This window comes from Wolffia australiana, chromosome 19 (genome assembly GCF_029677425.1).
Source record: "Wolffia australiana isolate 7733 chromosome 19, ASM2967742v1".
In the NCBI taxonomy this organism is placed as follows: Eukaryota; Viridiplantae; Streptophyta; class Magnoliopsida; order Alismatales; family Araceae; genus Wolffia; species Wolffia australiana.
Window position 1 is genome coordinate 3,230,026 of NC_135853.1, and position 27,477 is coordinate 3,257,502.

Genomic DNA, 27,477 nt, shown 5'->3' on the forward strand with positions numbered 1-27,477 from the left:
CCCTTCTTGATATTGATTCTCCCTTGAGGGAATCAAGATCATGAAGGGAAACTGAAATAAGTGCTAAACAAGATGTAGTTACTACTAGACTCAATCTAAATGAGACCCCAGAAATGGTAGATGGCCTATTTAATTTGTTTTTTTTATTTTTTGATTGCACTCTTGAACTAAGGTGATGCTCTCCCCTCAATAAATCTCCTAGAGCACGAATATTTCTCCCATGCTTGGCGTTTTAGCAACAAACAATAAAAAGAACAAGTGGGAAACAATAATCCCACCATATTAACTCAAGAACTGCAAAAAAATTGACTCCAAAAGTTTGTTGTGTCCTACCTGACCAACTAGGGTAGGTGTAAGTTTGAAGTGGGTTTCCCTCCCTTCCTGACATTATTTTAAAAATCCCTCTAGCAGATTGAAAGAGCATAAAAATACAAAATGATCCTCAAAATTTCAGCTTGATTTGACGTCGAATCTCAAGATATCAAGGTTTCAATTTTCTTGAACCATGGCCATTCGAATTCTTCATTTTCTCTCTCCTCCAGCTGTCGCCATCTCATCTTGCCTTCCATGTGAGGGAAGGAATCTCTTTGCAAATCTGGTATTGGAAAATCTGAGAAAATAAGGAAAGAACTCCAGAAAAGTTAAGAAACAATATTAGTAATTATAATTAAGTAGTCTTTGCCTTCAAAATAATTTCTTCATGAATCTAAAATCAAATAAATTTGTAAAAAATCCATAAAATCTTGAAAAATAAAAAAATCACACTAATGGCAATTTTAATCTGTTTAAAGTATCATAACGTGCAAATATGGACATTTAGATGCATATATTTATGATTATGCATGATATTTCTACAATGCTTTGCATGTTTTCACACACATAAGATCTGATTTTTAATCTTTAATTTGTCCATCTTGAAGTCCAATTTCAAATCCTCAATATATAAAAAACCTAAATATAAAATTTCATCCAAAATTTGGACTTCAACATAGACGAATTTTTTGATCAAATTTTATATTTAGATTTTTTAAATATTGAATTAAATTTCTAAACAACCAATTTCCAAATCTAGTGGGAGAAAGTAGACGAATTAACCTAGAGAGAGACATTAGAAGAATTTAGGGAAAAAGTGAAATTCGACCCTAATCTTAAAATCTAAAATTTCAGAAATGTTCCAAATCAATGTAGAACTAAAGATTAAAAATCAGATCTCGAATCAAAATCAAAATGCAATGCTAGTTTTATTTCAAAACAACTTCAAGGGCATGTACATTTCGCCCATGCCTTGGCATTTTAGAATCGTTCATGAAGAAGTTCAAAAATCAAATTAGAAACTTACAGTTTTCAATGACAAACCAAGATCTTTCGACTTCTTAAGCAACTCATGTGTCCTTCCTGGCCAAATCCTTGGGGAGAGCTTCAAAAAGTGATTTTTTCCTTCTTCCCAACCTCTATTTAAAGATCCAACTGGATGGATTGTAAAGGAGGAAAAGACAAACATGCCCTCAAAATTTTAGCTCAATGGGATGGCTAGATCTCAAGATATCGTCATTTTACTGAGGATTAATCCTAGCCGTTGGATTAATGTTATCTCTCCTCCAAGAAGGTAGAAAATGGCATTTTCTGATTCGTGCTTCAAAAGGTTGCAATCATCGTGAAATGATTGCCTCATCTGAATGGATAAGAAAACGCCACGTCGCCCTGTTTTTTAAAAAAGCATAAAAGACGAAAGATACCTTTTTTTCTTTTCTTTAGAATTAATAACACGCAGTCGATTTGTGCGTGCATTTAATGCACGCAGCGAATTGACTGCGGGCGTGTATTAAATACGGCGCAAAGTTCCCTTTTTTATTAATGCACGTGTGTCGGTAGTCATGTGCAATCAATGCACGCGACTACTTGATTGTACGAGGATTCTACTTCAATAAATGCACGAAGAGATCGATTCTCCGCGTGCATTTATTGCATGAAAAAATCAAATAAAAACCTACCTTTAACGTACATGATTCGCTCATTATGACATCGCGATGCGTGATGCAATAATGAGCCTATCATTGATTAACTTGGCACTTCTAATCATTCACCCGAAGTTTGGGGCGAATGACGTGGACGCCATAATTTAATAAAAATCATATTTTAAATTCTAAATAAATAATAAAATATATTCTTTTAATTCTTAAAAATCATTTTTTGGCTAAATACTATTCAGAAAATTATAAACAAATATGGAAAAATTCCAAAAAATTAGTAAAACCCTTACCAACATTTAACTAAGTATTCTAAGCCGTGTAAAAAAGTATTTATTCAATGCAAAGAGGTCAAATACCATGTAAAAAATACTAAAATTTCAAAACAATAATAAAATCAAGGTGTACGATATTTATCTCTATTTATATATGATAACATGCAAATATGGCCATTAAAATACATAAATGTAATGTAATATTCATCAATTAAACATGATAATTTGCAAGATATCAATTACAATCGTAGAAAATATGTTTTCTCTCACTGAACCATGGCATCAGAACCCTAAAATTACTGTTCTAGATCTCTCGTCTCTCAGTTGACTATTTTGATATTCAAATTCTATTGAAATGAAACTAAAAAAGCAGGCTCAAATTCTAGTCATGGTCCAAATATGCTTCCCTTGATCCAAATACAAGGGACATAAGAAAATCCTCATAATGATTTCATAGACTAATTAAATTTTACCTATTAAGTAAAATATCCCTAGTTTTGTGATTTATTTTTGTGGTTATTTGTAAGGTGGCTTTTCTTTTTAAGTAAATTTAAAAAAAGGCGAACCGTGAATTTAGGACCAAAAAATTCATAAATTTAATCCATTCTATTGTCAAAATTTGATCATTCCAGTTATTCCAATTGGGTCAAAAGTTGTTCATAAATTCTTAAAAATAGTATAGGTATTTGATATTTTCTCGTCAGAGAACTTAGTATGTCAATGACTAGTCTCAAGAATAAATATGGTCCAGAAATCTTCAGAGATATTATGGGTGAGTTTTCTGCAATGGAGAGATACAAAAGGATGCCCTCATGCCAAAGAGAGAATTGTGATATATTAAGAAAGTCAAAGACATGAAAATGTGAAATAGAGGACAAAATTTAGAAGAGAGAATAGGAGAGCGAGGGTGTATAAGATGAAATGCATGCATTAGTCTAAAACGTCCAAAATTAACATGTTTTAAGATTTCTAATGTAGGTAATGTATAGTGGTTGGAAGAACATGACACTGATAAGTCAAAATTTAGGTGGTTAACCTAATCGATGTGTAATTTCAAGACTTATGCAATAAAATTTATAATTAACCCTTAAGGGGTTAATTAAGGGGTTGAACCACAGAGAGGCTTTGTGATTAAGATTGATATTTAGAAAAAATTAATGATAAAGAAAGTGGTTAAGATGAGAGAGCGTAGAAAGAAGAGATACTAGATGTATATTGTGATTTTAATTAAATTAATTTGTATGTATAAGTTCTTAATTCTTACTCATCAGAATTATGAACTTATAATAGATATTAGGATGGTATTAAAATCGTGGAGTGAGGATAGGATGAAAGGAATGAATGGATGTGATGAAAAAATCCTAAGTAGGGGTTTTCTATGAAAACCGTAATTTAGGAATGAATTGTATAAGCTTTTAATTCCTACTCATAGGGTTTAAATGCTTGTAAGGAGTGGAAGTGCCTAGAAAACATGGAACGGATGGAAAAGATGGAAGAAGTGAAATGAAACCCTAATTAAATGTTATGGACTTACCTCTTCCTTTGGCGATGCTCTCTAGCATTAATCTTCCTTCATGAGCCCGTTTATTCAGCCCGATGCCTTGGCGTGTCTCAGCAGACACAAAGATAGATTCAGAGAGGGAAGGAACTCACTTTAGAAAGAAGAAAACACCGAAATTGGCACTCAAAAGCCTTTGTTTCACAATCTCCTAAATGGAGAAAGACAAAAAGAGTACAAGGAATTTTCAGAACTCTGCACTTCTATCTATATGGGCCACCAGTCCATTGGAAGCGTGGGAAGAGAGGAAACTACCTAAAAAATTTCAGCCATAAACTCGTTTGGAATGAGAAGTTATGGCCCTTTGAAAATGGCCTCAATTTCCTATTTTTTAGGCATTTTCCCAAATGTTTTATAATTTGTTATGGCCATTTTATTTTTCTGATGATCAGATCGATCCTCGGCCGTTGGATCGTGTGATCATCAAGATCCGGATAAATATCAGCCACTGGATCTTCTTCTTCAAATTTGGGTTCTTTCCTAGCCATCTGATCTGGTTCCTTAATAGTCGGATCGATCGTGGACCGTCCAATCAATGTGCCCCTTGATTTGCAGAAAAAGAGAAAAAGAAGAGGAGGTAAGCTTACCTCCTAAAATCCTAATCCGATGGTTCTAATGCGACCACGTCACACATTTCTGTGAATGAAGTTAGTCCCATACGGAAAATTTTTGAAATAATTTCAATTCTAAAAAGCAGTGCATATCTTAGCTTTTGAAATTGAGCATACGCATGGCCCTTGCTCCTCTAATACATGCACACATGTGCACAGACGTGTGCCCTATCAGTGCCACCTATTCTCCTTGTGCACTTACATGGCACGCCACGTAGGTGCTCCTGCCACGTCAGCACAATGGCTAATGGGCCCCTTTTTTGTAAAAGACAGAAAATATTCAATAAATTCCATTTAAATTCCAAAAATAGAAAATTAGATATCTTTTGATTTACAACTCCTTTTACATGAAATTTTAACCAAATAAATTCTTTTTAAATCTATTTTTTACTGAAATCATAAAAACCTCAATATATCATCATTTACATCTAGAGAATGGGCCTTTAATGAATTTATCTATTTTTGGTGAAATTACTTAAAAATCATGATAACATGCATAAATTAGCTTAAGTATGCTCTAAAATGCATGAAATAAACATGAATTATCATGCTTATTTGATTTCATCTGATACCTTTACAGATTTTCATCCTCATAACATCTCAATATTAGAAAATATATTCATAGTAGAAAAGATATCCATATTTGTGTACGTAATGAAATAAGTGAAATGTTCAAATATTCAGAAAGATATCCTTATGAAATAAAATTAATTTATACTTCAATAGTTGATTCATCCTTTAAAATTAAATAACAAACAAAAAATTATATTTGAGAAATTTATATTTAATAAAAAAATTATCATTTCTAAAAATTTTTATCACATTTTTGCATTGCATAAAAGATTCTCATTTTTTCGCTTAATTTTGATTGAAAGTCTCATTCTATAATGTTGAATGACCTCATGATTTTGTTTGTTGACCATGGGTCAGATGACTTCACTACTGCATGAAGTTTGAGCTTCAATCATGGCCTCAATCGACTCAATGCAAGCTCAATTGTACAAAGGAATGTTAAATATTCTTTACATGGATTGATTATATGATTTATTGGTTTCCTTGATTGAACTTCTTCAAGCCTTTCAGATGTCCAGCCTCTAGACATATCCACTGCTCTTTAGATCACTTGATCTCTTTTTTTTATTTAAATGTGTTTCTGGCAATCTGATTTCCTCTCTATCCTCTTACTTGAAGAAACACTCAAGAAAAGGAACATAATAAAGGGGGATCACTCCAAATGAGACACATAATGGATATTGAATGAAGATGCCCCCTCTATTTATACTTTCTAGGAAATTTTGATAAAATTACTTGCCCCACACAAAAATATTATAGAAGTCTCGAAACGTAGAGTATCCATAAATTCATAGATCTTATGTGTGTGATTTTCTTGGCCTAATAAAATTTATTGATAAACCTTATTAACTCTATGAACATAATGATTAAAAAAATAAAGGATCAATTTTAATGTTATCAAGAGATTCAGTTGCTAGTGATAAATAGGCTAATCATTGTGTTAATATCACTATATTCACATGTTTATTTGATTACAATGATTATATAGAAGTATCATCAAGTGTAAAAAGATTAAAAGAAATTTTATTTTTTAAATATTTTGTGACATCATATTGTGAAAGAATATTTTTAGCCATTTACAAATTTTTGACATTAAACTGATGAATATATATTTAGTAGTAAGATATATATTATATATTTATAAATTCTATCATTTTTTTTAGTTAAAAAGGTTGTTATCCCTGCCACGTGTGATCATTTCATTTACAAAATGTAGACCAATTATCCCTTTCTGTAATGCGGAGAGAGAAATAACTCACTTGAATCAACGATGATGATTAAGCTAACTTTAGGCTTGATATCTAATATCCATAAGGCTTGATATTTGTCTTTTCTGTCCTCTTTTCATCCATGCCCTCAGATCTATAATGTGAGGTACTAATCAACATTAAAATCATCGAGATGTGTATTATTTTGGTGGGCTGATTGAAAAAGAGTGAGGATTGAAAACCCATCAAGGATTAGTTTAGGTGAATGGTGAGTGCAACAGAGAAGTGAAGAGGCCTTTCTGCATCAGCAAAGCACCGTGGTCCTAGTGCAATGTAAAGACCTATAGTGAATTCTCTCTCCTTACATTGTGAAAATTTGAATAAAAACACAAACTTGATTTAAAACCCTAAATGAATGCTTTTTTTGTAGATATTGATTTTGTGACCGGCGCAGGTGAGAAATTATCACTTCTCTCTTGAGAGGTATCAAATTAACAGTTATTTTAGACCCACCAGAGAATTAAATTTTCTCTAGCATCAAAAAGTTTATCAGGTCTGGCCTACCTTCTTCCCCATTTATATTTTTCCACTAATGTTGAGAAATTGAAGAGTAATAATGAATTATTATAGCCTTCAACGACTAATATATTACATTTAATTGACAAAATTCCCCTATCATTTAAAATAAAAAAATAAATGTTATAAAAGGAAAGAAGTGACAGTCATTTAATACCACTTTACATCATGAAATCTATTTTCAGTTGCTGGTTTCGTTTATTTTTTTATTCAGATCAGGTCATGGCTTTGTTATCTAGATAAGTGGCATCATTAGAATTGAGAAGAGAGTTTGCAGAATTGGGCTAAGTTTTTACCTTCTGAGTTCTAATTTGTCCGATATTTTGATCAGATCACCTTTGTGTGCTTTTGATAGTAAAAAATTGTTTCAATGATTCCAATTCCTCCAAAAAGAGGGAATAAACTGGCAGTCATCTGCAAGACAGAATAAAACTTAGTGACCTAGTTTAATAATGATCAGGTGGCGAGAGATTTTGATGCTCATCATTTTATATTTTTTTATAAAATTTATCATATTTTAAAAGATGAACATAAATTTTCTCGAGCTCCAAGATCAGATCATAGATTGTAATTTCGTTTTTCAGTGAACTCATACTGAACAGATGGAAACACTGACAGCACACAGGTTACAGGGTAAAGAAATCATATTTTTAGACGAACGACCGAATGAACCACATGAACATGAACCGCCTCTAGTTAGTGTTTGTTCATCGACGAACAACAAATTTCCCATCCCTAATTACGGCAGGTAAGGCAAAAGAACTGATATGGTTGCGGAGGAATGAATGGGTCACCCACTAGTGTACGGCTAGGGCTATTTAAACCCTTATTAGTCTAAGAAACAGCTACTCCCATTTTCATTCTAAATGGGTAAGTATCAAGAACCTTCTTCATAAACACACATATTTCATAAATATAGAAATCTGTGCAGAATCTAAACGTTAAATTGAAGAGGCCTTGACCAAATAACTCAGTTCCATGAGAAGCATCCTATCAGGAAGAGAAGGATTCTGCATACAATCCTATCAGATATAACTTCATTGTATATGAAGTGAGGATTGCGGAGCAGGAGTGTTGAGGAACCAACAATACATTCCTCAATTCTGGGCTGTCCTCTTAAATGAAAGGCGACCACTATTTAAGGGGAAAGATCCAAGAAGGGAAAAACCAAAATACCCTTTTGTATAAAATGATTGTTTAAAGGACTTGACATATAAAATGATGTAAATACCTTTAGAGGGGCCAGAGATGGTATAAAATTTCATGTCACCTTCATCAAGAAACCCATTTGTCAGAATCCTTTTCTATAAGACCTGCCTCCTGCATCTCCTTCATGATCTTTCTCGCCTTATCAGATTCATCTGATTGGATGCAGACCCGAATGATGGTCTCACAAATGGCTGAATCCGGCCGAATGCCCATTTTCTTCATGCAGATGAGCATCTTCCACGCCTCCTCTACCTTCCCCTGCTTGCACAGCCCTTCAATGTAAGCAGAGTAGGTGCAAGAATCAGGGTAGAGCCCTTTCACAAGCATTTCATCAAAAACTTCCTCTGCCATTTGAAAATCCTCAGAAGACATGAACCCACCAAGCACAACAGTATAATTTCCAACAGAGGGTCTTAAAACTTTAGAACTCATCTCTGAGAGAATCCCATAAGCATCATCAGCTCTGCCTTCCTTTACAAGAGCATTTATTACACAGTTATAGTCCACTGCTCTTAGTGAGACACCAGCAGACTTCATTTGCTCAAAGAAAGAGATTACCATGGAGAAATCTTCAATCTTGTAAACTGATGAGAGAATCATGGAGTAAATCCTTTGGTGAGGAACATATTTCTGCAGCTTCATCTCCTCCAAGAGCTCGACTGCGGCGCCAACTCTTCCATTCTTGCAGAGAGCTTTTATCAGAATCATGAAGCTCGAATCCTCGAGACGAAGCTTAAGTTCAGTTGTCCTGGATAGTACCTCAGGGACTAAGGCCAGGCCTTCTCTTCTCTTGCACAAAACAGAGAGCAAGGTGTTGAGAGCTTTCACAGAAGGACTGCATTGAAAGTTTGGAATTCTGAAGAACAAATCAATAGCTTCTTGAAGCATGAATGAATCACCGTAGCTTCTTATGATGTTGACAAATAAGCTTTCTGAGATGTCAAAGCTCGCTGTTTCTTCAAGATGGTTGAGAATTGGAGGTATTCTCTGGGAAATTCCCTTTTGAATCAGATCCTTGATGATGAAAGAATATGCTGGGAATCCTGGCTTGAGCCCGTAACGGTAGAAAGTGGAGTTGACCGTCCCAATGAGATCATCATTGCAACTATATCTGTCTGTCATCATCTTGTTCTTCAATTCTTCCATGGCCAGTTTTTCGGCGAACATGTACTGCCATTTGCCCTTGTAAGGCAAGAGACGAAGGCTCCGGATCATACCGTCGGTTTAAACACCATTAATCAGAAAAACCTCTGCTCATGAGGATTCCACCAAAACTAAATCAAAAGAAGCGATGAAAAAAATTAAGAGGACTCTACCACCTTTCTAACAACAACATTGCAAGAACTTCCGTTCAATTTCTCGTCGCAACAGAGCACAAACTCAAATTTTCGTCTTAAAAAAGAGGATCCGCGATTCTGCGAGAAGATCCGTTCGAGACTTGATAAATCCTCCAGGAATTAGAAAAGCTGACTCTGATTTCAACTGAAAAATGAGCGAGTAGCGCGAGATCATGAGCTGAAACCATTCGTCGATTTCTTTACCGCCTGAAATTTCGAAGATTTCCCCCTTCTCGCCGCTAAAAACCTCAACTCAAACGCAAAATCGTATGAAAATTTACTCGTATTTTGAAGAGGCGTTTTACTTATTGTGCAAAAGAATAATCAACGTCATCCTGGAGCTGGAGCTCTTCAGCGTGGGCATCTGCCTTAAGTTCCGGACTGACGTCTTTCGAACGGCCCTGAACGGACCGGATGACGACAAGGCCGCTCGATTGTAATCGACCAACTGATCGATCGGATCGGGATTTTAGGTAGACCCCTGAAAGTTTTATAATGAAAATTTTAAATATTTCATTCATAAAATCAAAAAAAATATCCACCAAAATTCCATGATATTGTGAATAAAAGTGTGGTATTTTGCAAGAAATTGACCAATAAAAGACACATCAGATACTCGTCATCGGACAATGACATCATCGTCGTCATGCTCGTGGCCACCTACCTTAACTGCTGACATCATACAGGGCATTGACCATCGTCGCCATCATCATAGGTCAATCGTGGTGATGAACGGACGATGACAGTTGACGGATGATGGACGGACGACGACATTGTCATGCCGGATCTTTGCTCTGGTCTTATTCCTCTACCAATAGAGAGTGATAGTGATCTAATCAGACTCCCAATCGATCAGATCGGTATGTTCGATCGATCAGATCAGTACGCCAGATCTTTGCATTTTTATAAGGAATTTAAAGATTTCACTAATAGTGTCATATTAATTTTCTCCCAATTTCTATGATCTTATGTGTAAGGCATGACATTTTTAAACAAAATTGACTAATGAAATGCAAGTGATATACTCGTCATCTGATGATGAAGACAGCGTTGTTGTCGTCCATCCGCGATCCTCCGTCATTGCTATTGTCCACAAGACCTCTCCTTCTGTCTCTCGACGTCATACATGTTGTTGACCATCATCATTACCATCATCTTCATCATCATCATAGCCTCATAGGACAACATGTTGACGGACGATCGGCGGATGATGGGAAGATGATGACATCGTCAAGTCTGATCTTTGCTCTGATCGCATTCGTCAATCATGATGGACGACAACAGAAAGTTTATATCGACCCCAGAAAGTTTAATAACACAGAATTTAACGATTTCACTATTAATTTCACTCTATTTTTTCTCCAAATTCCCATGCTCTTGTGAATAAAAAATGGCATTTTTGAACAAAACCGTCATCCGTTGACGATGGAACGCGGGACGGGACGTGTTCTTGGACCTTCATGAGAATGGATCGGTTATGACGTATTGATGACGGAAGACGATCGTTGGCGACTTTCGCATATATTTAAATACGAAACTTGCGCGTAGACAATCGCCGAGGTGGAAATGGAAATTTGGTAAAAAATTGGTTCTCGCTCTTCTCTTGAATCGCCGAGTGGAAGAAGAGGAAGATCGGAATCGAGGCGAACGCGGAAAATGACGGCGCGATCGTCCAATCTTAATTTCAAATTGGTTCTTCTCGGTGATGGTAATCCCGTTTACCTCGCCATGTTTCAAATTGTTTTTTATGCTGTAAATCTTACTTTTAATCTTTGTTTATCTATTTCGTCTCTCGCGTAGTGGAATTTTGTCGACTGGAAGTAATAGTCGTGTCTGTCTTCGTTTTTGCCGCGAGATTTTTTTTTTTGGTCGAAGGGATATGTTGAAAGACGTTACAATTCAGAGGTCCAGTATTTTTTGCGTTCCATCAAAAAGGTACAACACATAGTTCTTGGTTGACGCTGATGGCAGAATTATGGTCTCTCTCTTCTAGAGTTTATGAGATTATAATTCGGGTAGCAAAGTGTGGGATAGGCTGTGCCTTGGTACTGTAATTTGTTCCTCTTATTTCAGCTAAATATTTTTCAGGGTATATATTTGTCACTTTATTTAAAATTACTACTGGTAACTCTACCCAAAAACGGATCGCTTCCAAAATTAATAATCTTGAGTCAAAACCATTCCCACTTGATGTAATATGCATGCATTTCCGCAGGGATTGAGTTGGATTTTAAAGGGAACATCAATTAAATCTACCGTTGTTTGACTGTTGACGTCCATTATTCTTCTGCAGATCTTGTCCTTTCATCGAAGTTCTTTCACTGTGGTGATTCAGTTATAAATTTCAATTATCCTCCTTTTCTGACCTGTAGAGTGAAAATTCACTTCTGGACATGGTCTTGTATTCTAATTTGTTCTTTTGCCCCCGTGTGGTGTATTTTGGTACCGGAGAATTATTACAAAGCATCGATTTCCCATTTGATCTCCGGGTGTGTCCACTTTCGTGTCATTTTGACAGTCTAGGTAATGCGCTCTGGGTTGTATTATGGATCTAATTATGGATATCTTAATGCTTATTCACCCGTAGTATGCGATGGTTGAGAATGCATGTCCGGTTAAGCCTTTATTCCATGTCCCCTCTGCTCCAGAAGCCTGGGGACGACACGTCCCTGCCCTTTCAGGGACACGCCGAACCCTAGCCGAGGCAGGGGAAGAGAGAGGCCATGATTTTCTACATGTCAATAGCTTATCCTTTTCTCAGATGCTGCACTATTTTTAGGCCATGGTTCCCTGGATCGGTCCACATGCATGGGCCAATTGGAACATCCAAGCATTAATGGTCTAGCTGTTCCTATTTCCAATATTTGAGCTCATCATCTCTCGTTGAATTATTTTCGAACCTTTTGTTATAGTTATAAAGTATAATATAATTTTTTTTAGCTTAAAATTTATATCTTTGTCCACTAATCTCAATCTTATTCTCACATTCACATGTCTAAAATTGATAATTTTGATTATAAAGATATGTAAATTGACTTTTCTTTATGTAATGAAGTAGGGTACCCTCATTTTCGTCATGTAATCAAGATGGTTCTCTCTTTCTGTAGTTCAATCAGAAGTTCTTCATGAATTGAGTATATTTAGGTGCTGAAAGTATCTCCGAAATATGTGGAAGTTTTGACCCTGCAGGTTTTTGTTTTCTAAATTTATTAGCACTGATAGTCATCATATCCATTTGTCTTCACAAAGCTTTTATTTCCACCCTTGAGTTTGTTTAAAAGCTTCCCCTGAAGTACCTTAGTAGTATGCAAATGAAACTTTTGGTCTCGGGTCACAACTTTTCAACTTTATTGGAAAGAAATCCTTAAGAATCTTCGGAAAACATTTTCTTTCATTTTACTATGAGACGTTTTGTGACTTTAATGGATGATATATTTTTTTTCCAATACATCGTTGAAATTTTGATGCAAGTTCATTATTTATCAACAGGTAGAGTAGGAAAGACTTCTCTAGTTCTCAAGTATGTGAGTAATGTATTCTCTGAAAAACAAGAAGCCACAATACAAGCATCTTACCTCGCCAAACGTCTTGTTATTGAAGGTGTGCCTATTACCTTAGCTGTCTGGGTGCGTTTTCCTCTCCTCTTTTCATTCTGTTGGTTATGATTGACCAGCTATTCTGGTGAATGATGGATATTGATTATCTGCAATTTATTTTTGTTATTTATTTATTTCGTCTTGAGGTGTTATATTTCTTGCTTGTATTCTAGTTTCAATTTAATTTTCTTATCTTTGGCTTCTACATTCTGAAATAGCTATAACATATGTTTCTTTTAGTTTGGTTCTGCTGGTCAACATTTTATTGTGTTTTATCACTTATTTAATGCTTCCAGCATGAGGCTATACTGCAAGAGAGGAACTAGAGAGACTTTTACTGACAGATGGGGGGTCCTGTTAATGTAGTCAAGGTTTGATTCGGTTATTTCCAAAGTTATAGTTCACTGATCGTTCAAGGTTTGCTTTTTCGATACTAATTTGTGATACGTATTTTTCTCATCTAATTAATTGAAAATTTACTTAAGTGTTACAGGTCCACTGTTTTCCTTCCAAAATAATTATAGATGAAATTTGACTGCCAATTGGGTGTTGAGTCTTCTTCTAATCTTTAAAATGAACAATTCGATGGTTTTGTGAATTACTATGAATTTTTCAATAAAATCATCGGCTTTCTTTTGAAAGAATGCTAGAATTATATCAGTTTAAATCTGTAAATAATATTGTGATTTCTGTTTCGTAGGACACTGCAGGACAGGAACGTTTTCATGCACTGGGGCCGATATATTATCGTGATGCGGATGGTAAATTATATTAAATTTTTTTTCCTCTCCAAGTTGTCTTATGCTTGTCTCATGGTGTATCATAATCAAATTGCAGCTGCCCTTTTGGTATATGACATTACAGATATGGATTCTTTCATTCGTGTTAGAAAATGGGTGAAAGAGCTCCAGCAGATGGCGTCCAAACCTATAGTTATGGCCATTGCTGCAAATAAAAGTGATCTGGTTCGAGAAAATAAGTTTGACCTCCATGAGGCGGAAAGGTGTGTGTAGCGCAAGAAATAATGTGCAGTACTTTTCATATCCTGATAACACATGTAACATTTGTTATAGTTAACTAACAAATTATCACATACAATTAAGCAATCGTGGAAAACTATTCTGGTTATGTATATCCTAACAAAAAGCCGAAGCTCTGGAAGGATATTTTATGTATATCCCCACTCTGAGTTCCTGGCGACGATCTTAATGTCTGTCTTCCTTGCATCTCTTCTCTCAATCCTGAACAGTCCTGAAACAAAGATCGTGCTCCTTGTTTAACAAGTTCAGGGTACATCTTAATAGGATCCCGATCAGGATTCTATCGGTTTCTTCTTCTGAATCCCCTTGTTAGAGTGCAAGTCCACATCATATTTGCTGAGTTACTGTTACGTAGGGGAGTAATTTGGAGCAGTTCTGCACAATAGATACTCACATCACGAGGTTCTTCAGCTTCGGAAATTCTACTGAGCTGACTGGTAACTAGATGAGGCCTAGAAATCAGAGAAGAACAAGAGACAGAAGAGGTGGCTCGTAGTCATCTTAGGATATACAGAAAGATCATTCAGCTGGATCTGTTAGTGTCAGTGTAGACCAGGATCTCTGTAGCTCACGATTTTGTTCACAAATATTTTCTTGATCTCTTATAGTTTTATTTAAATGCCACGGTCACATGTACAACTTAATCTGCACATGACCTTGGGACTCCACAGCGACCAACCAAGATTTGTGGCTTGGGATAGCCGTTTGCAAAATGCATTAAATTTTCCTCTGGCTCAAAAGTCTCCACGTAATTCACACCATAAGACTGAGTAAAACTTTTGGCATTCAGTATATCATTCTTCCCTGCATCAATGAAAAATTTTCAATCTGTGTTGGTGTGTCTATTCACTCACCCTTGGGATTCATATAAATGAACGATTAGAAAGGATCAATATGATTGTAGGGGACACATTGATTTTTTTTAGTGTGGGAGACACATCGGGCATAACGGTTTGCTTTATTATTTTTAGTGACTTTCCTCAATGCAATAGGCCATCCCAAGTCGTCTCTTTCTGAGACTCCCTTTGCAAAAAAGTACTCACTGGGTTCTTTTCTTGTACCAGTCTCATCACCCAGAAATGATGATCTTCAATTGTCTGGCCAATGAACATACATGTCAGATATGTTAGGTCAAGTTTCAAAATAAATGTTAGTTCAAGTTTCGATGGCCATACACATTGACTAAATGTCCAAATATTGAGGGAGTCAGGCCATTTCTAAGTCCAAGATGTGTGGACTCTATGATAGAAGGTAAAGTAGACAATGGTGCTTCAAGCCTTTATATGGAAGATGGTTGATTAGATGGGACACAGAAAGGCTTATCCCTATAGGTAATCAAGTGAACAAACATGAAGGGGAAGAGTTCTTGTTGCTTTATTGAACTGGCCTTCTCTGTTGGGGTTGATTAATGCATTTTTTTTGAAACATTAAAAGGGACTATCACCAGACAAGTCAGTGACCCTCCCAGTAGAGCCTTACAGGTCAATCTTGGTCTATCCATACATGTTCACAATAGAAGCTATGCATACCTATAGGGATAAGCTATTCACTCACCCTCCACGACCCAAGAAAACTATGCTGCCTTAAGTCACTCCAACTCATGGATAGTCCTATCAGAAGAAGCTGTCCTTCCCTTGAACAGCACCTCGTTCCTATGCAACCATATGGCCAAAATGCCACCAGTACCGGTCGCATTCTTCCTTTCTTCTACACCTGCAACTATGGATTGAGCCCCAAAAAAAGCCTCTTCTGAATTCACAATCGCCATTGATATTTTTTGGATGGCTCAAATTGTACCAGAAAAATGGCACTCAAAAATAGGTGTTGACAGTCTTTCCCTCTTGAGCATAACACACATGCCGACATTGTATCTGGTTATAGCCTTTTGTGAAAGGCCCAGGTCATTAGTCTTCTCCATAATAGAAGCTATGCAAAAATCCATACCTTCATTGGGACTTTCTGCTGCCATGTGAATCTACATGCTCGGATGATTGACAGGTCCTCTTCTTGCCCCTCTTGGATTCTTGTTAATTAACGTATGTTGATTCTTATTTTACTCCTTGGAATTATTGACATTTAAGTAACCATTGGCATTATCAGACCAAAACCAATTGATGACTGAATTGAACTGTTTCTGTATGATACTACAGACTTTTTTTTTGAATAAAATCATATTACAAACCATTTTTTTTGAAGAAAATCATACAACAGACCATTTGGACAACTCAATAGATTTGTCATGCTCTTTTGGATGTACGTCCATGTGCTTCAAATAAATTCTGCACATGCATTAGATCAGCATGATCTGGATATAATAGCACTAGCACATGGATGACATTAATCGCCATGGATACCATAAAACAGAGTTCACTTCTGAGTTCCTTTCATCTGAATAGTTGGCAGAGGAGCAGTAGTGCTCAGTCAGTTAACAAGCATCACATACACATCCTTCAATAAGGCCTTTTGCTAGTGAAGGGAACACATTTAGAAGATGAATGACAAAATTGGTAATAAAACTTCTTGACTTAACCCCTTTTCGTGGATCCCATTCCATTCCTGGAAAAAAGCTGATTGAAATTTGATATGTTCTTTTCGAAGTGTTGAATATGCGTTCTTTCCTTTTTATGTAATGGGCCCTCTATATGGGCCATTCTTCCTCTTTCTACTTTACTCTCTCTCTCCCTCTCTCCCATTCTATATATGTATCTCATCGAATGGAACATAGAATCAACGAGAATGGTTTTTCTTTGTTTTCTCTTCAAACCTATTCTCTCCTTCTGGCGTTCTTCACAAAGAAATATAAAAGAAAGTACACGAAGCGGGCAGGTCAATGGCCCGTTGACCATACGACCTGACCAAGGGGGGGACAAACCCCTATAAATAAGAGAAGAGAAGAAAGGGAAAGTTATCGGGCTTTTCTTGAAGTCAGAGGCTGACGGTTATGATCGTTGGAAGGGCTGGAGCAGCAGGAGTGGGCCAGATGATCCGGTGGCGGGGAGCTCCGTCGCAAAGGGTGAGGCACTTCAACATTCTATCTCTCAGATCTTCTCATCTCATTCTTCCTCTATTCGAATCCAGGCATACATTGATGATTTTCGTGATGATTTCTTGAGTTCCAAGTTGAGAAGTATTCATTGAATACTATCACGTGTATCAAAATTATAGTTGGAGATCCTTCCTGGAAGTAGAGCAAGCATCCGTTCATTTTATATGCCCAATCCTCCAGTGAAATACCTGACTATCAGTGATATAGGACTTCTAGCTCAAATCTCAGATTGTGGAGAAGAAGAAAGAAGAGGCCAGAGGCGAACAAAAGAAAGATAGATGCAAATTCTTTCATATTTAGGGCGAAGCTTATATACACAGTTTACTGGGCTGAAACACAGATGGCCCAGTATGATTAGATAATGGTTAGCCTAACAGCAAGTTTCTTCAACACTTAAAAATCATCCACGATTGATGCTTAGTTAGCATATGATAACAAGTTTTTGAGGCAAAACTAAATTCACCCTTGAGACATGATGTCATATCAGGACGAATTTACAGTAAGTATCAGCCCAATTGAGGACAGGCCCTTTAAGAGCCATGCAGAGCCTGAAAATAGATCAATAGTTGGTCCTCCCCAAGTAGCCAGACTTTCAAAAGTGAGTTGTCTCCATGGGTGGGCTCTCTCATACTTCTCTCGTCTCTCCTCTCTAATTGCCTCCCCCTTGCAACAGATGTTTGTTCCTGCGCTAGGCAGTGACAGTCAAGTGCTCCAGAAATAGGCCATCAAGAAGACACTCTTTGTTTGTCATATCAGGACGAATTTACATCAAAGATCTGTGCCTGGGTGTTAGACAGTGATGATTCCATTGATATTTGGAGTCTTGAGTTGCAATTTTTTAAGACTTTTAATTTTTAGATCAGAGTTCATTCAATATGTTGTTGGGATCATATCATTGGTATCAGAGCGTTTTGATCCACAAAATATGATGCCATATGGGGGCAAGAAGGCAACAATCTTGGACCTCAATCATCGGATGTCAAAAGTGCTTAATAAAATCCCTGCCAGCTGCAACGAGCAGCATGCATTAATGGAGGAAATGCGGAAAGAAATGTGGGAGGTACTAAATGCTTTCAAGGAAATGTCCCAGTCAGCAACGGTTATTGTCTTGACGAGCATCCCAGTCGTCTGTGGCATCCTCTAGAAGCCATGTCTTTTCGCCCAAGGGCTCCACCTCCTCATGGGCGCAAAGCAGCAAATTGGAAAAGGCTTCAGCACCATCCCACATAGCGGTAGCATCTGAGACATCCCAATCATCACTGTCAAACACCTGGGCACAGATCTTTGATGTGTAGGTGTCATCATCAAGGGCTAAAGTTCCCCTTCAGCCGTCATTGCTGCCACTTCTCTGCTGCTGGACAGCTAGTTGCCAATGCTGCAACCATTGCACAACGGAAACAAAAAAATTCAGGCATGATTCTTGTGCTAATATCCCTAATCGGTACTGGAGATGCTTCCTAGAAGGTGTACATGCATGGCCTGCAACACCATTGGTATTAATTTGCATGAATTTAATTTTTTTTCCCCCAGACTTTCCCTCTACAAGGGGATGTACATCAAGGTTTCGACCACCTTCTCAAAATGCAGACAAAATTTTATTTTCCTTGGATGTGATCATCTCCAGTGGTAGTGGTACCTGTTCCCCAATGCTCATTTTGTTTAAATCTAAAAGACCAAAGTCCCATTTCTATCATCCTTCAAACAGTTTTCATTATCATCTTCTACATTGCCTGTGGTGATTTTCAAGTCTATCTCTTTAATCAAGCATCTTCATGTAAATGTAATATAAAAGAGAATGGGCATTTTTTTAAAAGAGGAAAAATACTCATTCCCTTACACATTAAGAAGGGAATGTATATTAAGAAGAATAAAGAGGGAAGAGGGCACTATTGCCACTTTGACCTCTATTTGCGTGCCAAATTTTTATCCATCTTCTTTGGCCTTTTTTCCTTAACCTTGATTTAAAATATTTCCAGTTAGATCTTTCAAATTATAATTTCATCTTATCCTGCGCCACTTGGGCTTCTTAATTGTATCAGAGGTAGATGATTAATTTTGATGAAATTTCTCTCTTGTAGTTATGCATCATCCATAGGTGCTGGATTTTTTGTTACATCTGCAAAATTTGGAACGGGTGTGGATGAAATCTTCCTCCACATCGCAACAAGTGCGCCAACACTCTAAAGCTTCTTCTTTCAATGTTTTTTTTATTCCAGTGATTCAGCATTCAGTTTTATTGTTATATAATATAAGTATGGGGTATGGGGTTAACATAAAGGCCAAATCATTCATTAAAAACCAATAACATGGTGTAGAGTTTACTTGTAGTTAAATATTTATAACCCCATTTATCATTTGATTAATCTGGTCGCATGGATTATGGCTTATCCAATTAACATGACATTCAGAATTTAATGAGGCATCAATTACAATTCTGTTTGAGTTAAATCTCTCATGTAAAAGGAAACATATTTTGCTCATCTTGTTGGGTTTGGCCAGTTGTATCTTGGTTTGTTAGATTTGTCTAATAGAGTTCTTTAAAAGGTGAAAAACAGTAGACATTTTAGCAAATTTAGAATCACACCAAAAATGAGTATCTTGTCTTCCACCTGTTGTTTTTGTCTTGCATATGTTTTGCTTAATAATATGACAGAAAGCGAGTCCCTTCTTCAAAATAGTTATTCTTCTTCTTCCCAAAAACACCTTGTTGATCGGTATGTACGACTTTATTTTACAGGGGTGCTGCAACTAAAGAAAGAAGGTGGTGATCTATCTCCTATCCCTCAGAGGAAGGCCATAATTGTGGTGGAAAATGAACCTCAAAAAGAACTGCAGCCTAAATGTTGCACATAAAATTGAACAGTTCTTCATTTCTGGTTAGTTACCTGCCACCGATGTTTTCCATGATCTACATGCCAGTCTCTGACTTTTTTATTGGGAACATTAAAATGGGTCATTTTCAAATCCACTTTTTGTGGGATGCATACGATTTTTGAAAGAGATTGAGTAGGTCTCCGTTGAGAATGATTTTGGAAAGGTAGAGAAAGAAAGATAGATATATATCTACTCTCTCTCTCTCTCACACACACCTATATAGATAGATATATATCTACTCTCTCTCACACATACACCTGTATATAGATGGATAGATAGATCGAGAGAGAGAGAGAGAGGGATGTGGATAGAGAGGGAGAGGGAGAGAGGGAGGGGGAGAGAGAGAGAGTGAAAAACGGGAGAGAGTGAGAAAGGGGGGAAGAGAGAGGGATATGGAAAAGCAATGGTTACAGTCCCAGATTAGAGTCTAAATTCCTCCAGGAGAATCTCCTAGCTTGTCTCCCCTCTTAGGTGAGATCAACATCCATTTAAACAGAACCTAATTTAAAGACAAAAAATTACCCTTGATAGGAGTTGGAGAATTTTGTTTTCCTAATAAGCACCATATTCCTTTTTGCATATGGCTCTGATATGAAATGTTTGAGCTCGTTGGTATGAATGTACATACCAACTTACATGTCTTTTATGCATCATTTGGGCATCTGTAATAATGTGTCATGTTACACATTTGTGCGTTGTACTGATAGGTGGGCAGTTTAAAGTGATGTAGTTTTAATATGAATAAATCTTTTATCTTAACAGGTTGTATTGTTGTTAAACTATGGTTGGAATGAGTGGATTCTTTCATGAATTTTATTGCTTTTCCTCACCCTCGATCACCCTTGCTAATTTGATAGTGTTTCGATTCTCCATATGATTTTGATAGTCGGGCTGCTATTACCTCGGCATGGAGTCTGGGAAGAACTTATTGGCGATAACCTACTCAACCTCTTCCTGCTTAAGAGAATACGAGAAACTGGTGTATTATTTGAGAGCTATTAGATTTTCCATAGATCCCCGTTGGTAATTACCTGGTGCCTTCTGTTATTGTATATCCATTTAACTTATCATACTTCGTTGTTCCAATGGGAACTATAAGGAAATATACGTGTGACCTTTGTAAAAATTTCTCATGATGTAGTCTGAGATTTTGTTTCAGAAAAAAAAAGTTCTTTTACAGATGTTAAATCCAGTCGGATGCATAAAGAGAAGTAGGTTTGAGGATCATTCCCACGAGAATTGCCCAAATCTCTTAAACCATTGAGATTAAGCTTGTGAATATCTATCTCATTCTTGGATCATGCATGTTGAAGAAAAAATCAAAAGGAAGCTAAATAATCAACGATCAAGCATTTTTTAATGAATTCCTCCATCAGTTAGTCAAATTATTTTGAAAAAAATAAATGTGTCCACTAAAACTTACCACCAAACTGCAGTCCTAGGTCTTTCTCTCCATTCCATTATTTTTCCTGATGGTAAATCTTTTGAGAATTTCATTTAGTAGTCTAGCGGCAGATCCGCTGATGTATGTGCTTTCTTTCTAATCTACTCTTGGAAACCATTCCGTGAACTATGCTGAAAATAAAAATGTTTAAATTGATTCCCAAAAATGTAATAAAGCTAATGATACTTGGCCCAATTCATCAATCAATTTATTACTCAGGACTCAAATATTAAGCGAGTTGTCTCACTTGAAGCCATGCACAGACTTAATTTAATGTCTCAACTGAGAGTATGGTATTATGTCGTCATTGTTTATTTGGCTCAATTTTTTAGTTGACTCTTTTTTTTATTCTGGCAACTCACTTTTCACAATAAGGTAGAGTGCTTGTGCTCCCATTTATTTTGCTATCTTTTACATTAAAGTCGTTTGGCACACTAAAGTTTTTTTCTTTGATATAGTCTTCTCTAGTCCTGATAAATATTTTAATGCATTTTTTCGAGACAAGATGGATTCTATCCTCATACAAATGGTTATGTGATCATTTTTATCCACCAAGGTGATCAATTTTCTACTTCATTGGCACAAGGCTAGATCTTCCTTCACAAACTTCTTGGTAGCTTGATTCTTGGGCATCAGTTTCATCTCTTCCAATTTATTTTAAATTTCAAAAATTGATTAAAAAAATTCCATATTTCAATCAATGTTAAGGAGTATTTTGTTAAATTATTTGGGTTTCCAATGATATATAAATATTTTGCTTATATTTGTCTACAATTAGTGAGAACTTAGAGTTCATTTTCTAAAATATAAGGATTTGAACGATTATTAGCCACATGTCTTATAACAACGAGATCTAAAATTGAGAACTCAGGAATTGCCTCATGGTTCAAATTAACCCTGACATGCTTTGAGAACCATAAATTGGGCATCTAACAGTGAGTTGGATTTTATTTCCAATATAGTATCCTGAAAGCATCTCTTCATCTATAAAAGTAAATGTGTGAGTACTAATTTCTGACCTGTAGTCCTCAAAGTCTACATTATGTGATCAAAATTTTTATTTTACATGATTTAATGTTATTTAGTCCATTTATTATCCCCCTAGATGTTATATATATATATATATATATATATATATATATATTAAGAGATTGTAAATCAAATTAATGAGTGAAACATTAACCAATTTAATAAAAGTAGCCAAATGGGAACTGACTGATGGTTTACATTATTATAAGCAACTTAAAAGTGTATATTTTCAAAAACTTTCTATTTCTATCATTAATCGGCATAGTGAGTGGAATGTGGTGTTGCGAATGAGAGCATCTGAAAATAATGTGCTTCAAATTTTTAATGAATATTATATCTATTCCATATCAAATAAATATCAAATATTAACTTCAAAAGATCAGATAACTTAGAGGTGAGTACAACTTTATTTAGGTACTTTAGCTTATTATCTATCCATCATTTTTTAATTTTTAACGTATGAATTATCAAATGAAGTTTTATTATAATTGACACGAAATAAATATTGGCCCAATCATGGAGGTAATGTTTTTTATCGAATAATAGTCCTTTCATAAATATGGATCTAACATCTTCAAATCATTTGCAATAATTAATTAAGACATAATTTTTTAATGAATTGGATTCAAATAATGTTTTTAAATTATAATTTGGGTATTCCTCGAATTTATGAGATTTATTGTGAATATTATATTAATTTACCTATGAATTAAATTAGAAACTAATATTAATCCAGTTAAAGGGTTAAAAAGATAAAGTTTGCTACGATAACGTCACTGAGAAACTTGATTGCTAAGGCCAGTGACTACACTGGAGCAGCTGTTAGGCTTTGAGGGTATGATTCACATGAAACTCTAATGATTCATACTTTACAAGACATATAAATGACTTTATTAGACCTTTAAAACCTGATGATCAAAACACCTTGGAGCAGATAAGATCTGTGATTTCATAGTTCCTCAAGTGAAACATGTTGAGCTGTTCATGTGTCCAGCCTCTAGATGTATCCACAATTCTCAACACATCAAATATTCTCCCATCTCTTGATGAGCCTTTTTATTGATCCATCATCATTAGGTTGTTTTAAGCGCATCAGGAGGGAATGGGAGCCAATGAGAGAATAGAGAAGGAGGACGGTCATATGAAGAATATCGTCCAGGGTCAATTTCATTTTGGGATTTCTCCTATTTATTCTTAACAAGGGTTTTTATAAAACCCTATACTTTAAGTATATCTTCTGACATTAAAAATACCATTTGTATGTAACCCTGTAGGGCCATGTCCATCAATCTAGTTAATGACTCCAATGGCCTAGTAACATTTATTTGACAGCCTAATTAATTACCTATATCAATTAATGAAGTCTTAGGACTACTTATATAAATGTCTAATAAATCAACTTTATAGATTTTTAGTTATAATAAAATTCTAGGATTCATAGAGATCAATTCTGTGAACCCACCAATTGTCATACTAGTGTTGTCCTCAGTGTGTTTACATGTGTGGCCACGAGATCAGCCATTCTTGTCATACTAGTGTTGGTTTATCTTGTTATGACTTAGTTTTTGAATTTTTTCAGTGGAATGGAAAATGGATGATATATTCACAATTTATTTATGAAGAAATAGTGATTAGATCACCTTTTTAGGAACTTGATCCTCCCTTGAGTTGATCTTTAGGAGAGTACCTCCAAGCTGTTCACATTCCCTGCCTTAAGATGTATCCATATGATCAAGTGGCTGTTGGATCTCATATTTTTCTTCTCCAACTCTTCTTTAAAATCTACTTTATCTTCTCACCATCAAGACATTCTGATGAAGTGCATGGAGTGCAAGGGAAAGAAGAAATATGGGGGTGGGGCAGCCAAGCCTGGCTTCCATGGGCACCCAAAAGGGGTGCCCCCTATTAGTACTTATTTGAATTATTCTCACAAAATTCCTTATGAATAAAAGTATATCCATCAACTTCCTTTCATATTATGTGAGTGATCCTCTTGGCAGTGCATCAATCTAGTAATTAACTTTAATGAACTAATACATGTATTGTCCAAGCTTGTCAATTATATGTATATATTAATTGATCAATGATCAACATAATTAATACGTTAGGTTTTAGCATGTGGGATGCCAAGCTACATTGTGCTCTAGAAGATATAGTGTAGCATTTGAACTCCCTTATGGAATGTTTACAATCATGCCTTACTATATAAGTATAATAATTCATTTGTACGAGGATTTGGGTTATCGTTATTTGCCAAACGTTAATATGCCATTGTGTTTGTACTGATGCATAATGGAGATCATTAGGGAATCACTTCTCCAATATCTTCACTACCCTGGACAGATATTTGATGCCTCTTTTTTCTAATACAATCTTATGCTATATCCAGGGTGGACGATCCCATCTTGACCTTTTAATTATCTTCATGCATTTCTTTCTATGTCCAAGCCAAGGCATGTTTGAAACTCATAATTAGAGACTCATAAATCTTAGTCAAGACATAGGTGTCTATCAACAAGATGACATTTCACCTCTCAAGTCAACTTACCACTTATATGATAGTGACACAAATTAACTTAATTGAAATTTATGTATAATACCATTGAGAGATTCATAGGGATCACATCACTGAACAGTGTCTTTAAAGAACACCCACTATCTATACATACTGTCTCAACATTAAGGACACGACCAGCCATACATATTTTAGAACTGAGATCATATAGTGCTCTTCTAACCTGATAGTTTAATGTGTCTCAAGTATCCATAGAATTTGAATATTTAGAATACACGCTTAAAAACTAGTGATCATTGTATTATGATCTCATCATAATTCATTAAGTCATTTCGCACATTTAGGGACTTCATCATAAACATCACACATGAATAATAATAAAAACATTTTTATTTCAATGAACTTAAATAAAACATGGAAGTGTGATTGGTTTAAAAGCCGCATAGTTCTATCCTTGCTAGACTATAATTTAATTAGGAATATTTAGGATACATATTGAAATACTAGTGATCACTGTTTTCTGAAGTAGTCATAATTCACAGTCATATGTTACATTCAAGGAATTCAGTATAAACATCATATGAGAATAATAATGAGATAAATACGTATTTTGAATGACATAGAAGTGGGATTGGCTTAACATCAAAGTCAAGAAAAAGACTAGAAGGGAAAATATACTAGAATATTTTCACTCAAACTATAAATAGCGCACACATAATAAAATTTTTGATAACATGATAGTTTTCAAAAGATTAGTTTTTCATACCAGTTATTTATTCTGGAGTGTGACTAATGTCCTTACTGAGCATTGTGGAGTATCCTCTAGGCTGCATGAGCTTCAGGGATAGAATCATGGTCTGATGTTGCAACAAATTGCAAATCCCATGAGACAGATGCTCAGTAAAACATATAATTATTGATGGAGAAAATTTGAAGTTGTTATACTTATGTTGAGATTCTGATCCCCATATGGAGCGAGTCAATTCCTCTACTTCCATACACTTGAGGGATGTACATAATAATAATTTATAGTGGGAGCAAATTTTTTTGATAAAATTAGTATCTTCTTGAATTAATGATTCATAATAGATTAATGAGCATGTTAAGCCCCCATTCGATGTGACTAAAGGAGAGAAATTGGAGAGCCACAGGTGGAAGACGATTCCAAAATGGTCCAATGCTACATGTGAGGTTCGATGTGTAATGAGTCGCAGATGCAACAAGAAGATATGGAGAAAAAGAAAATGCTACTTTATTTTATGGAAATATTTTCTAGGTAGAGTATGACTCACATATATGATACATCGAATAGTGTACTTTGAGCTGGAATGGCTGAATCGTCATAGGTACAAAGCAAGTGAAATAAACTCTAAAGAAGAACAACAAAGGTAAAAAGGACACATGATTACACTAGGGGACAAAGGGTCACTAGAAGAGGCTCTACAATAAGTACCTAAAACAGATACCTAAAGAGTCTTCCTGATATTGTAGGTATCAATGTTATATACACTTACTTGTCTCTTAGATATTTTGCATCATGAGTATCAGTTATTAGGTATGCTTTCATATCAGCAATAAATGGTAGGTGCAGACAAGTAGGAGAAAGCTGAGCAACCGTAAAGGGAGCTGACTCACATATATTTTTTGTCCTTATAAATTGTCTTAAAATAAATTGTTTGCTTTAGCACCATTGGTTAACATTCATGTATGATGAAGCTTCTTATCACACAACCTACTTGTGGTATTTCCACCTTGGACATCTTACATAAAGGTGCACACTTGGTTATGGGTAAATTACCCAAATCGCCATTCTCATGGACAGGGGAAAATGCAGAGGGCCTTTGGATGTTGTAGATTCTGAACACGTGGTTATGGTCCAATGCCTGTCCAACAAAGGGGTGACTTTTCTTAGTTCATCAATTTTATTTTTCGTTTCTCTACATTCAAATGGGTATGCACGATGAAAAATACATCTATAACATTTGTGAAATATTAGTAGTTTAAGAATAAAGTAGATAAATAATTTTAAAAGAATCTCAAAGCTCTTTATTTTTAATTGAGGAGGAGAATGTATAATTCACAAAATTTATGAAGGTTGATGGTATCTTAACTCAGCTGACTCCTCCTTACATACCACACATGATTGGTGAGTCAGCGGAGAAATAACACATTGTTGAACATGTTGACATCCATAATGAACTTCTCAAAGTTGCTAGTGTTCCTTTGGGTATATGCACTTAATACACCAACAAATATATTGAACATGTTACCTTGTAAACATGTTAACTCCAATCTATATGAGATATGGAATGGAGGGAAACCCAACTATATACCTTATATAAATACATATATATATATATGTACAAGTACGGTGGTGTCCACTTATGAACATTAAATAAGGTAAACAATTATATATATATATATTATGGTCATTTTGGGATCAGTTTATGTGTATCAACTTCATCTTTACAAAAATTTTTATCTCAATCATTAAATGGAGTATTTGGTAAAAAAATACACTTAAAGGTAAATTTTACATACTTTACAAGTCCAATTATTTCTTAATAAAAATGTGTATAAAACATTTGTAATTTTAATGAGATATATGCTCCCTTTTTA

The 27,477-nt window shown here is 35.5% G+C and overlaps 2 protein-coding genes across 7 annotated transcripts; one reads left to right on the forward strand and one right to left on the reverse strand.

The window, feature by feature from the left end:
* Positions 1–4,531: 4,531 nt before the first annotated feature.
* On the reverse strand, positions 4,532–9,603 carry LOC144715843 (pentatricopeptide repeat-containing protein At2g38420, mitochondrial-like). 2 transcript variants are annotated; one of them, XR_013584748.1, is made up of 3 exons: positions 8,000–9,603; positions 7,065–7,182; positions 4,532–4,666 (listed from the first exon to the last, which is right to left on the reverse strand). XR_013584748.1 is itself a non-coding variant. In XM_078590848.1 (2 exons), the coding sequence occupies exon 1, from the start codon at positions 9,190–9,192 to the stop codon at positions 8,044–8,046; it is 1,149 nt and encodes a 382-aa protein (XP_078446974.1). In that variant the 5' UTR covers positions 9,193–9,603; the 3' UTR covers positions 6,804–7,182; positions 8,000–8,043. The 2 variants fall into 2 exon arrangements, 1 of the variants encoding a protein (XP_078446974.1); XM_078590848.1 differs by lacking the exon at positions 4,532–4,666 and having other exon boundaries at positions 6,804–7,182.
* Positions 9,604–10,874: 1,271 nt separating this feature from the next.
* Positions 10,875–20,996, forward strand: LOC144715627 (uncharacterized). 5 transcript variants are annotated; one of them, XM_078590575.1, is made up of 7 exons: positions 10,875–11,022; positions 12,804–12,940; positions 13,611–13,671; positions 13,748–13,913; positions 19,075–19,163; positions 19,734–19,872; positions 20,744–20,996. In XM_078590575.1, the coding sequence occupies exons 1-6, from the start codon at positions 10,971–10,973 to the stop codon at positions 19,847–19,849; spliced, it is 621 nt and encodes a 206-aa protein (XP_078446701.1). In that variant the 5' UTR covers positions 10,875–10,970; the 3' UTR covers positions 19,850–19,872; positions 20,744–20,996. The 5 variants fall into 5 exon arrangements, with proteins under 5 accessions (XP_078446701.1, XP_078446700.1, XP_078446702.1 ...); XM_078590574.1 differs by having other exon boundaries at positions 20,757–20,996; XM_078590576.1 differs by having other exon boundaries at positions 13,775–13,913; positions 20,757–20,996.
* The last annotated feature ends 6,481 nt before the right edge of the window (positions 20,997–27,477 follow it).

Bases quoted from the DNA above. Each gene is read 5' to 3' on its own strand.
- LOC144715843 (XM_078590848.1), bottom strand. From the start codon at position 9,192: ATGATCCGGAGCCTTCGTCTCTTGCCTTACAAGGGCAAATGGCAGTAC.
- LOC144715627 (XM_078590575.1), top strand. From the start codon at position 10,971: ATGACGGCGCGATCGTCCAATCTTAATTTCAAATTGGTTCTTCTCGGT. The intron at 11,023-12,803 runs GTAATCCCGTTT...ATTTATCAACAG, and splicing joins ATTGGTTCTTCTCGGTGATG to GTAGAGTAGGAAAGACTTCT. The intron at 19,164-19,733 runs GTGCGCCAACAC...TTTATTTTACAG, and splicing joins CTTCCTCCACATCGCAACAA to GGGTGCTGCAACTAAAGAAA.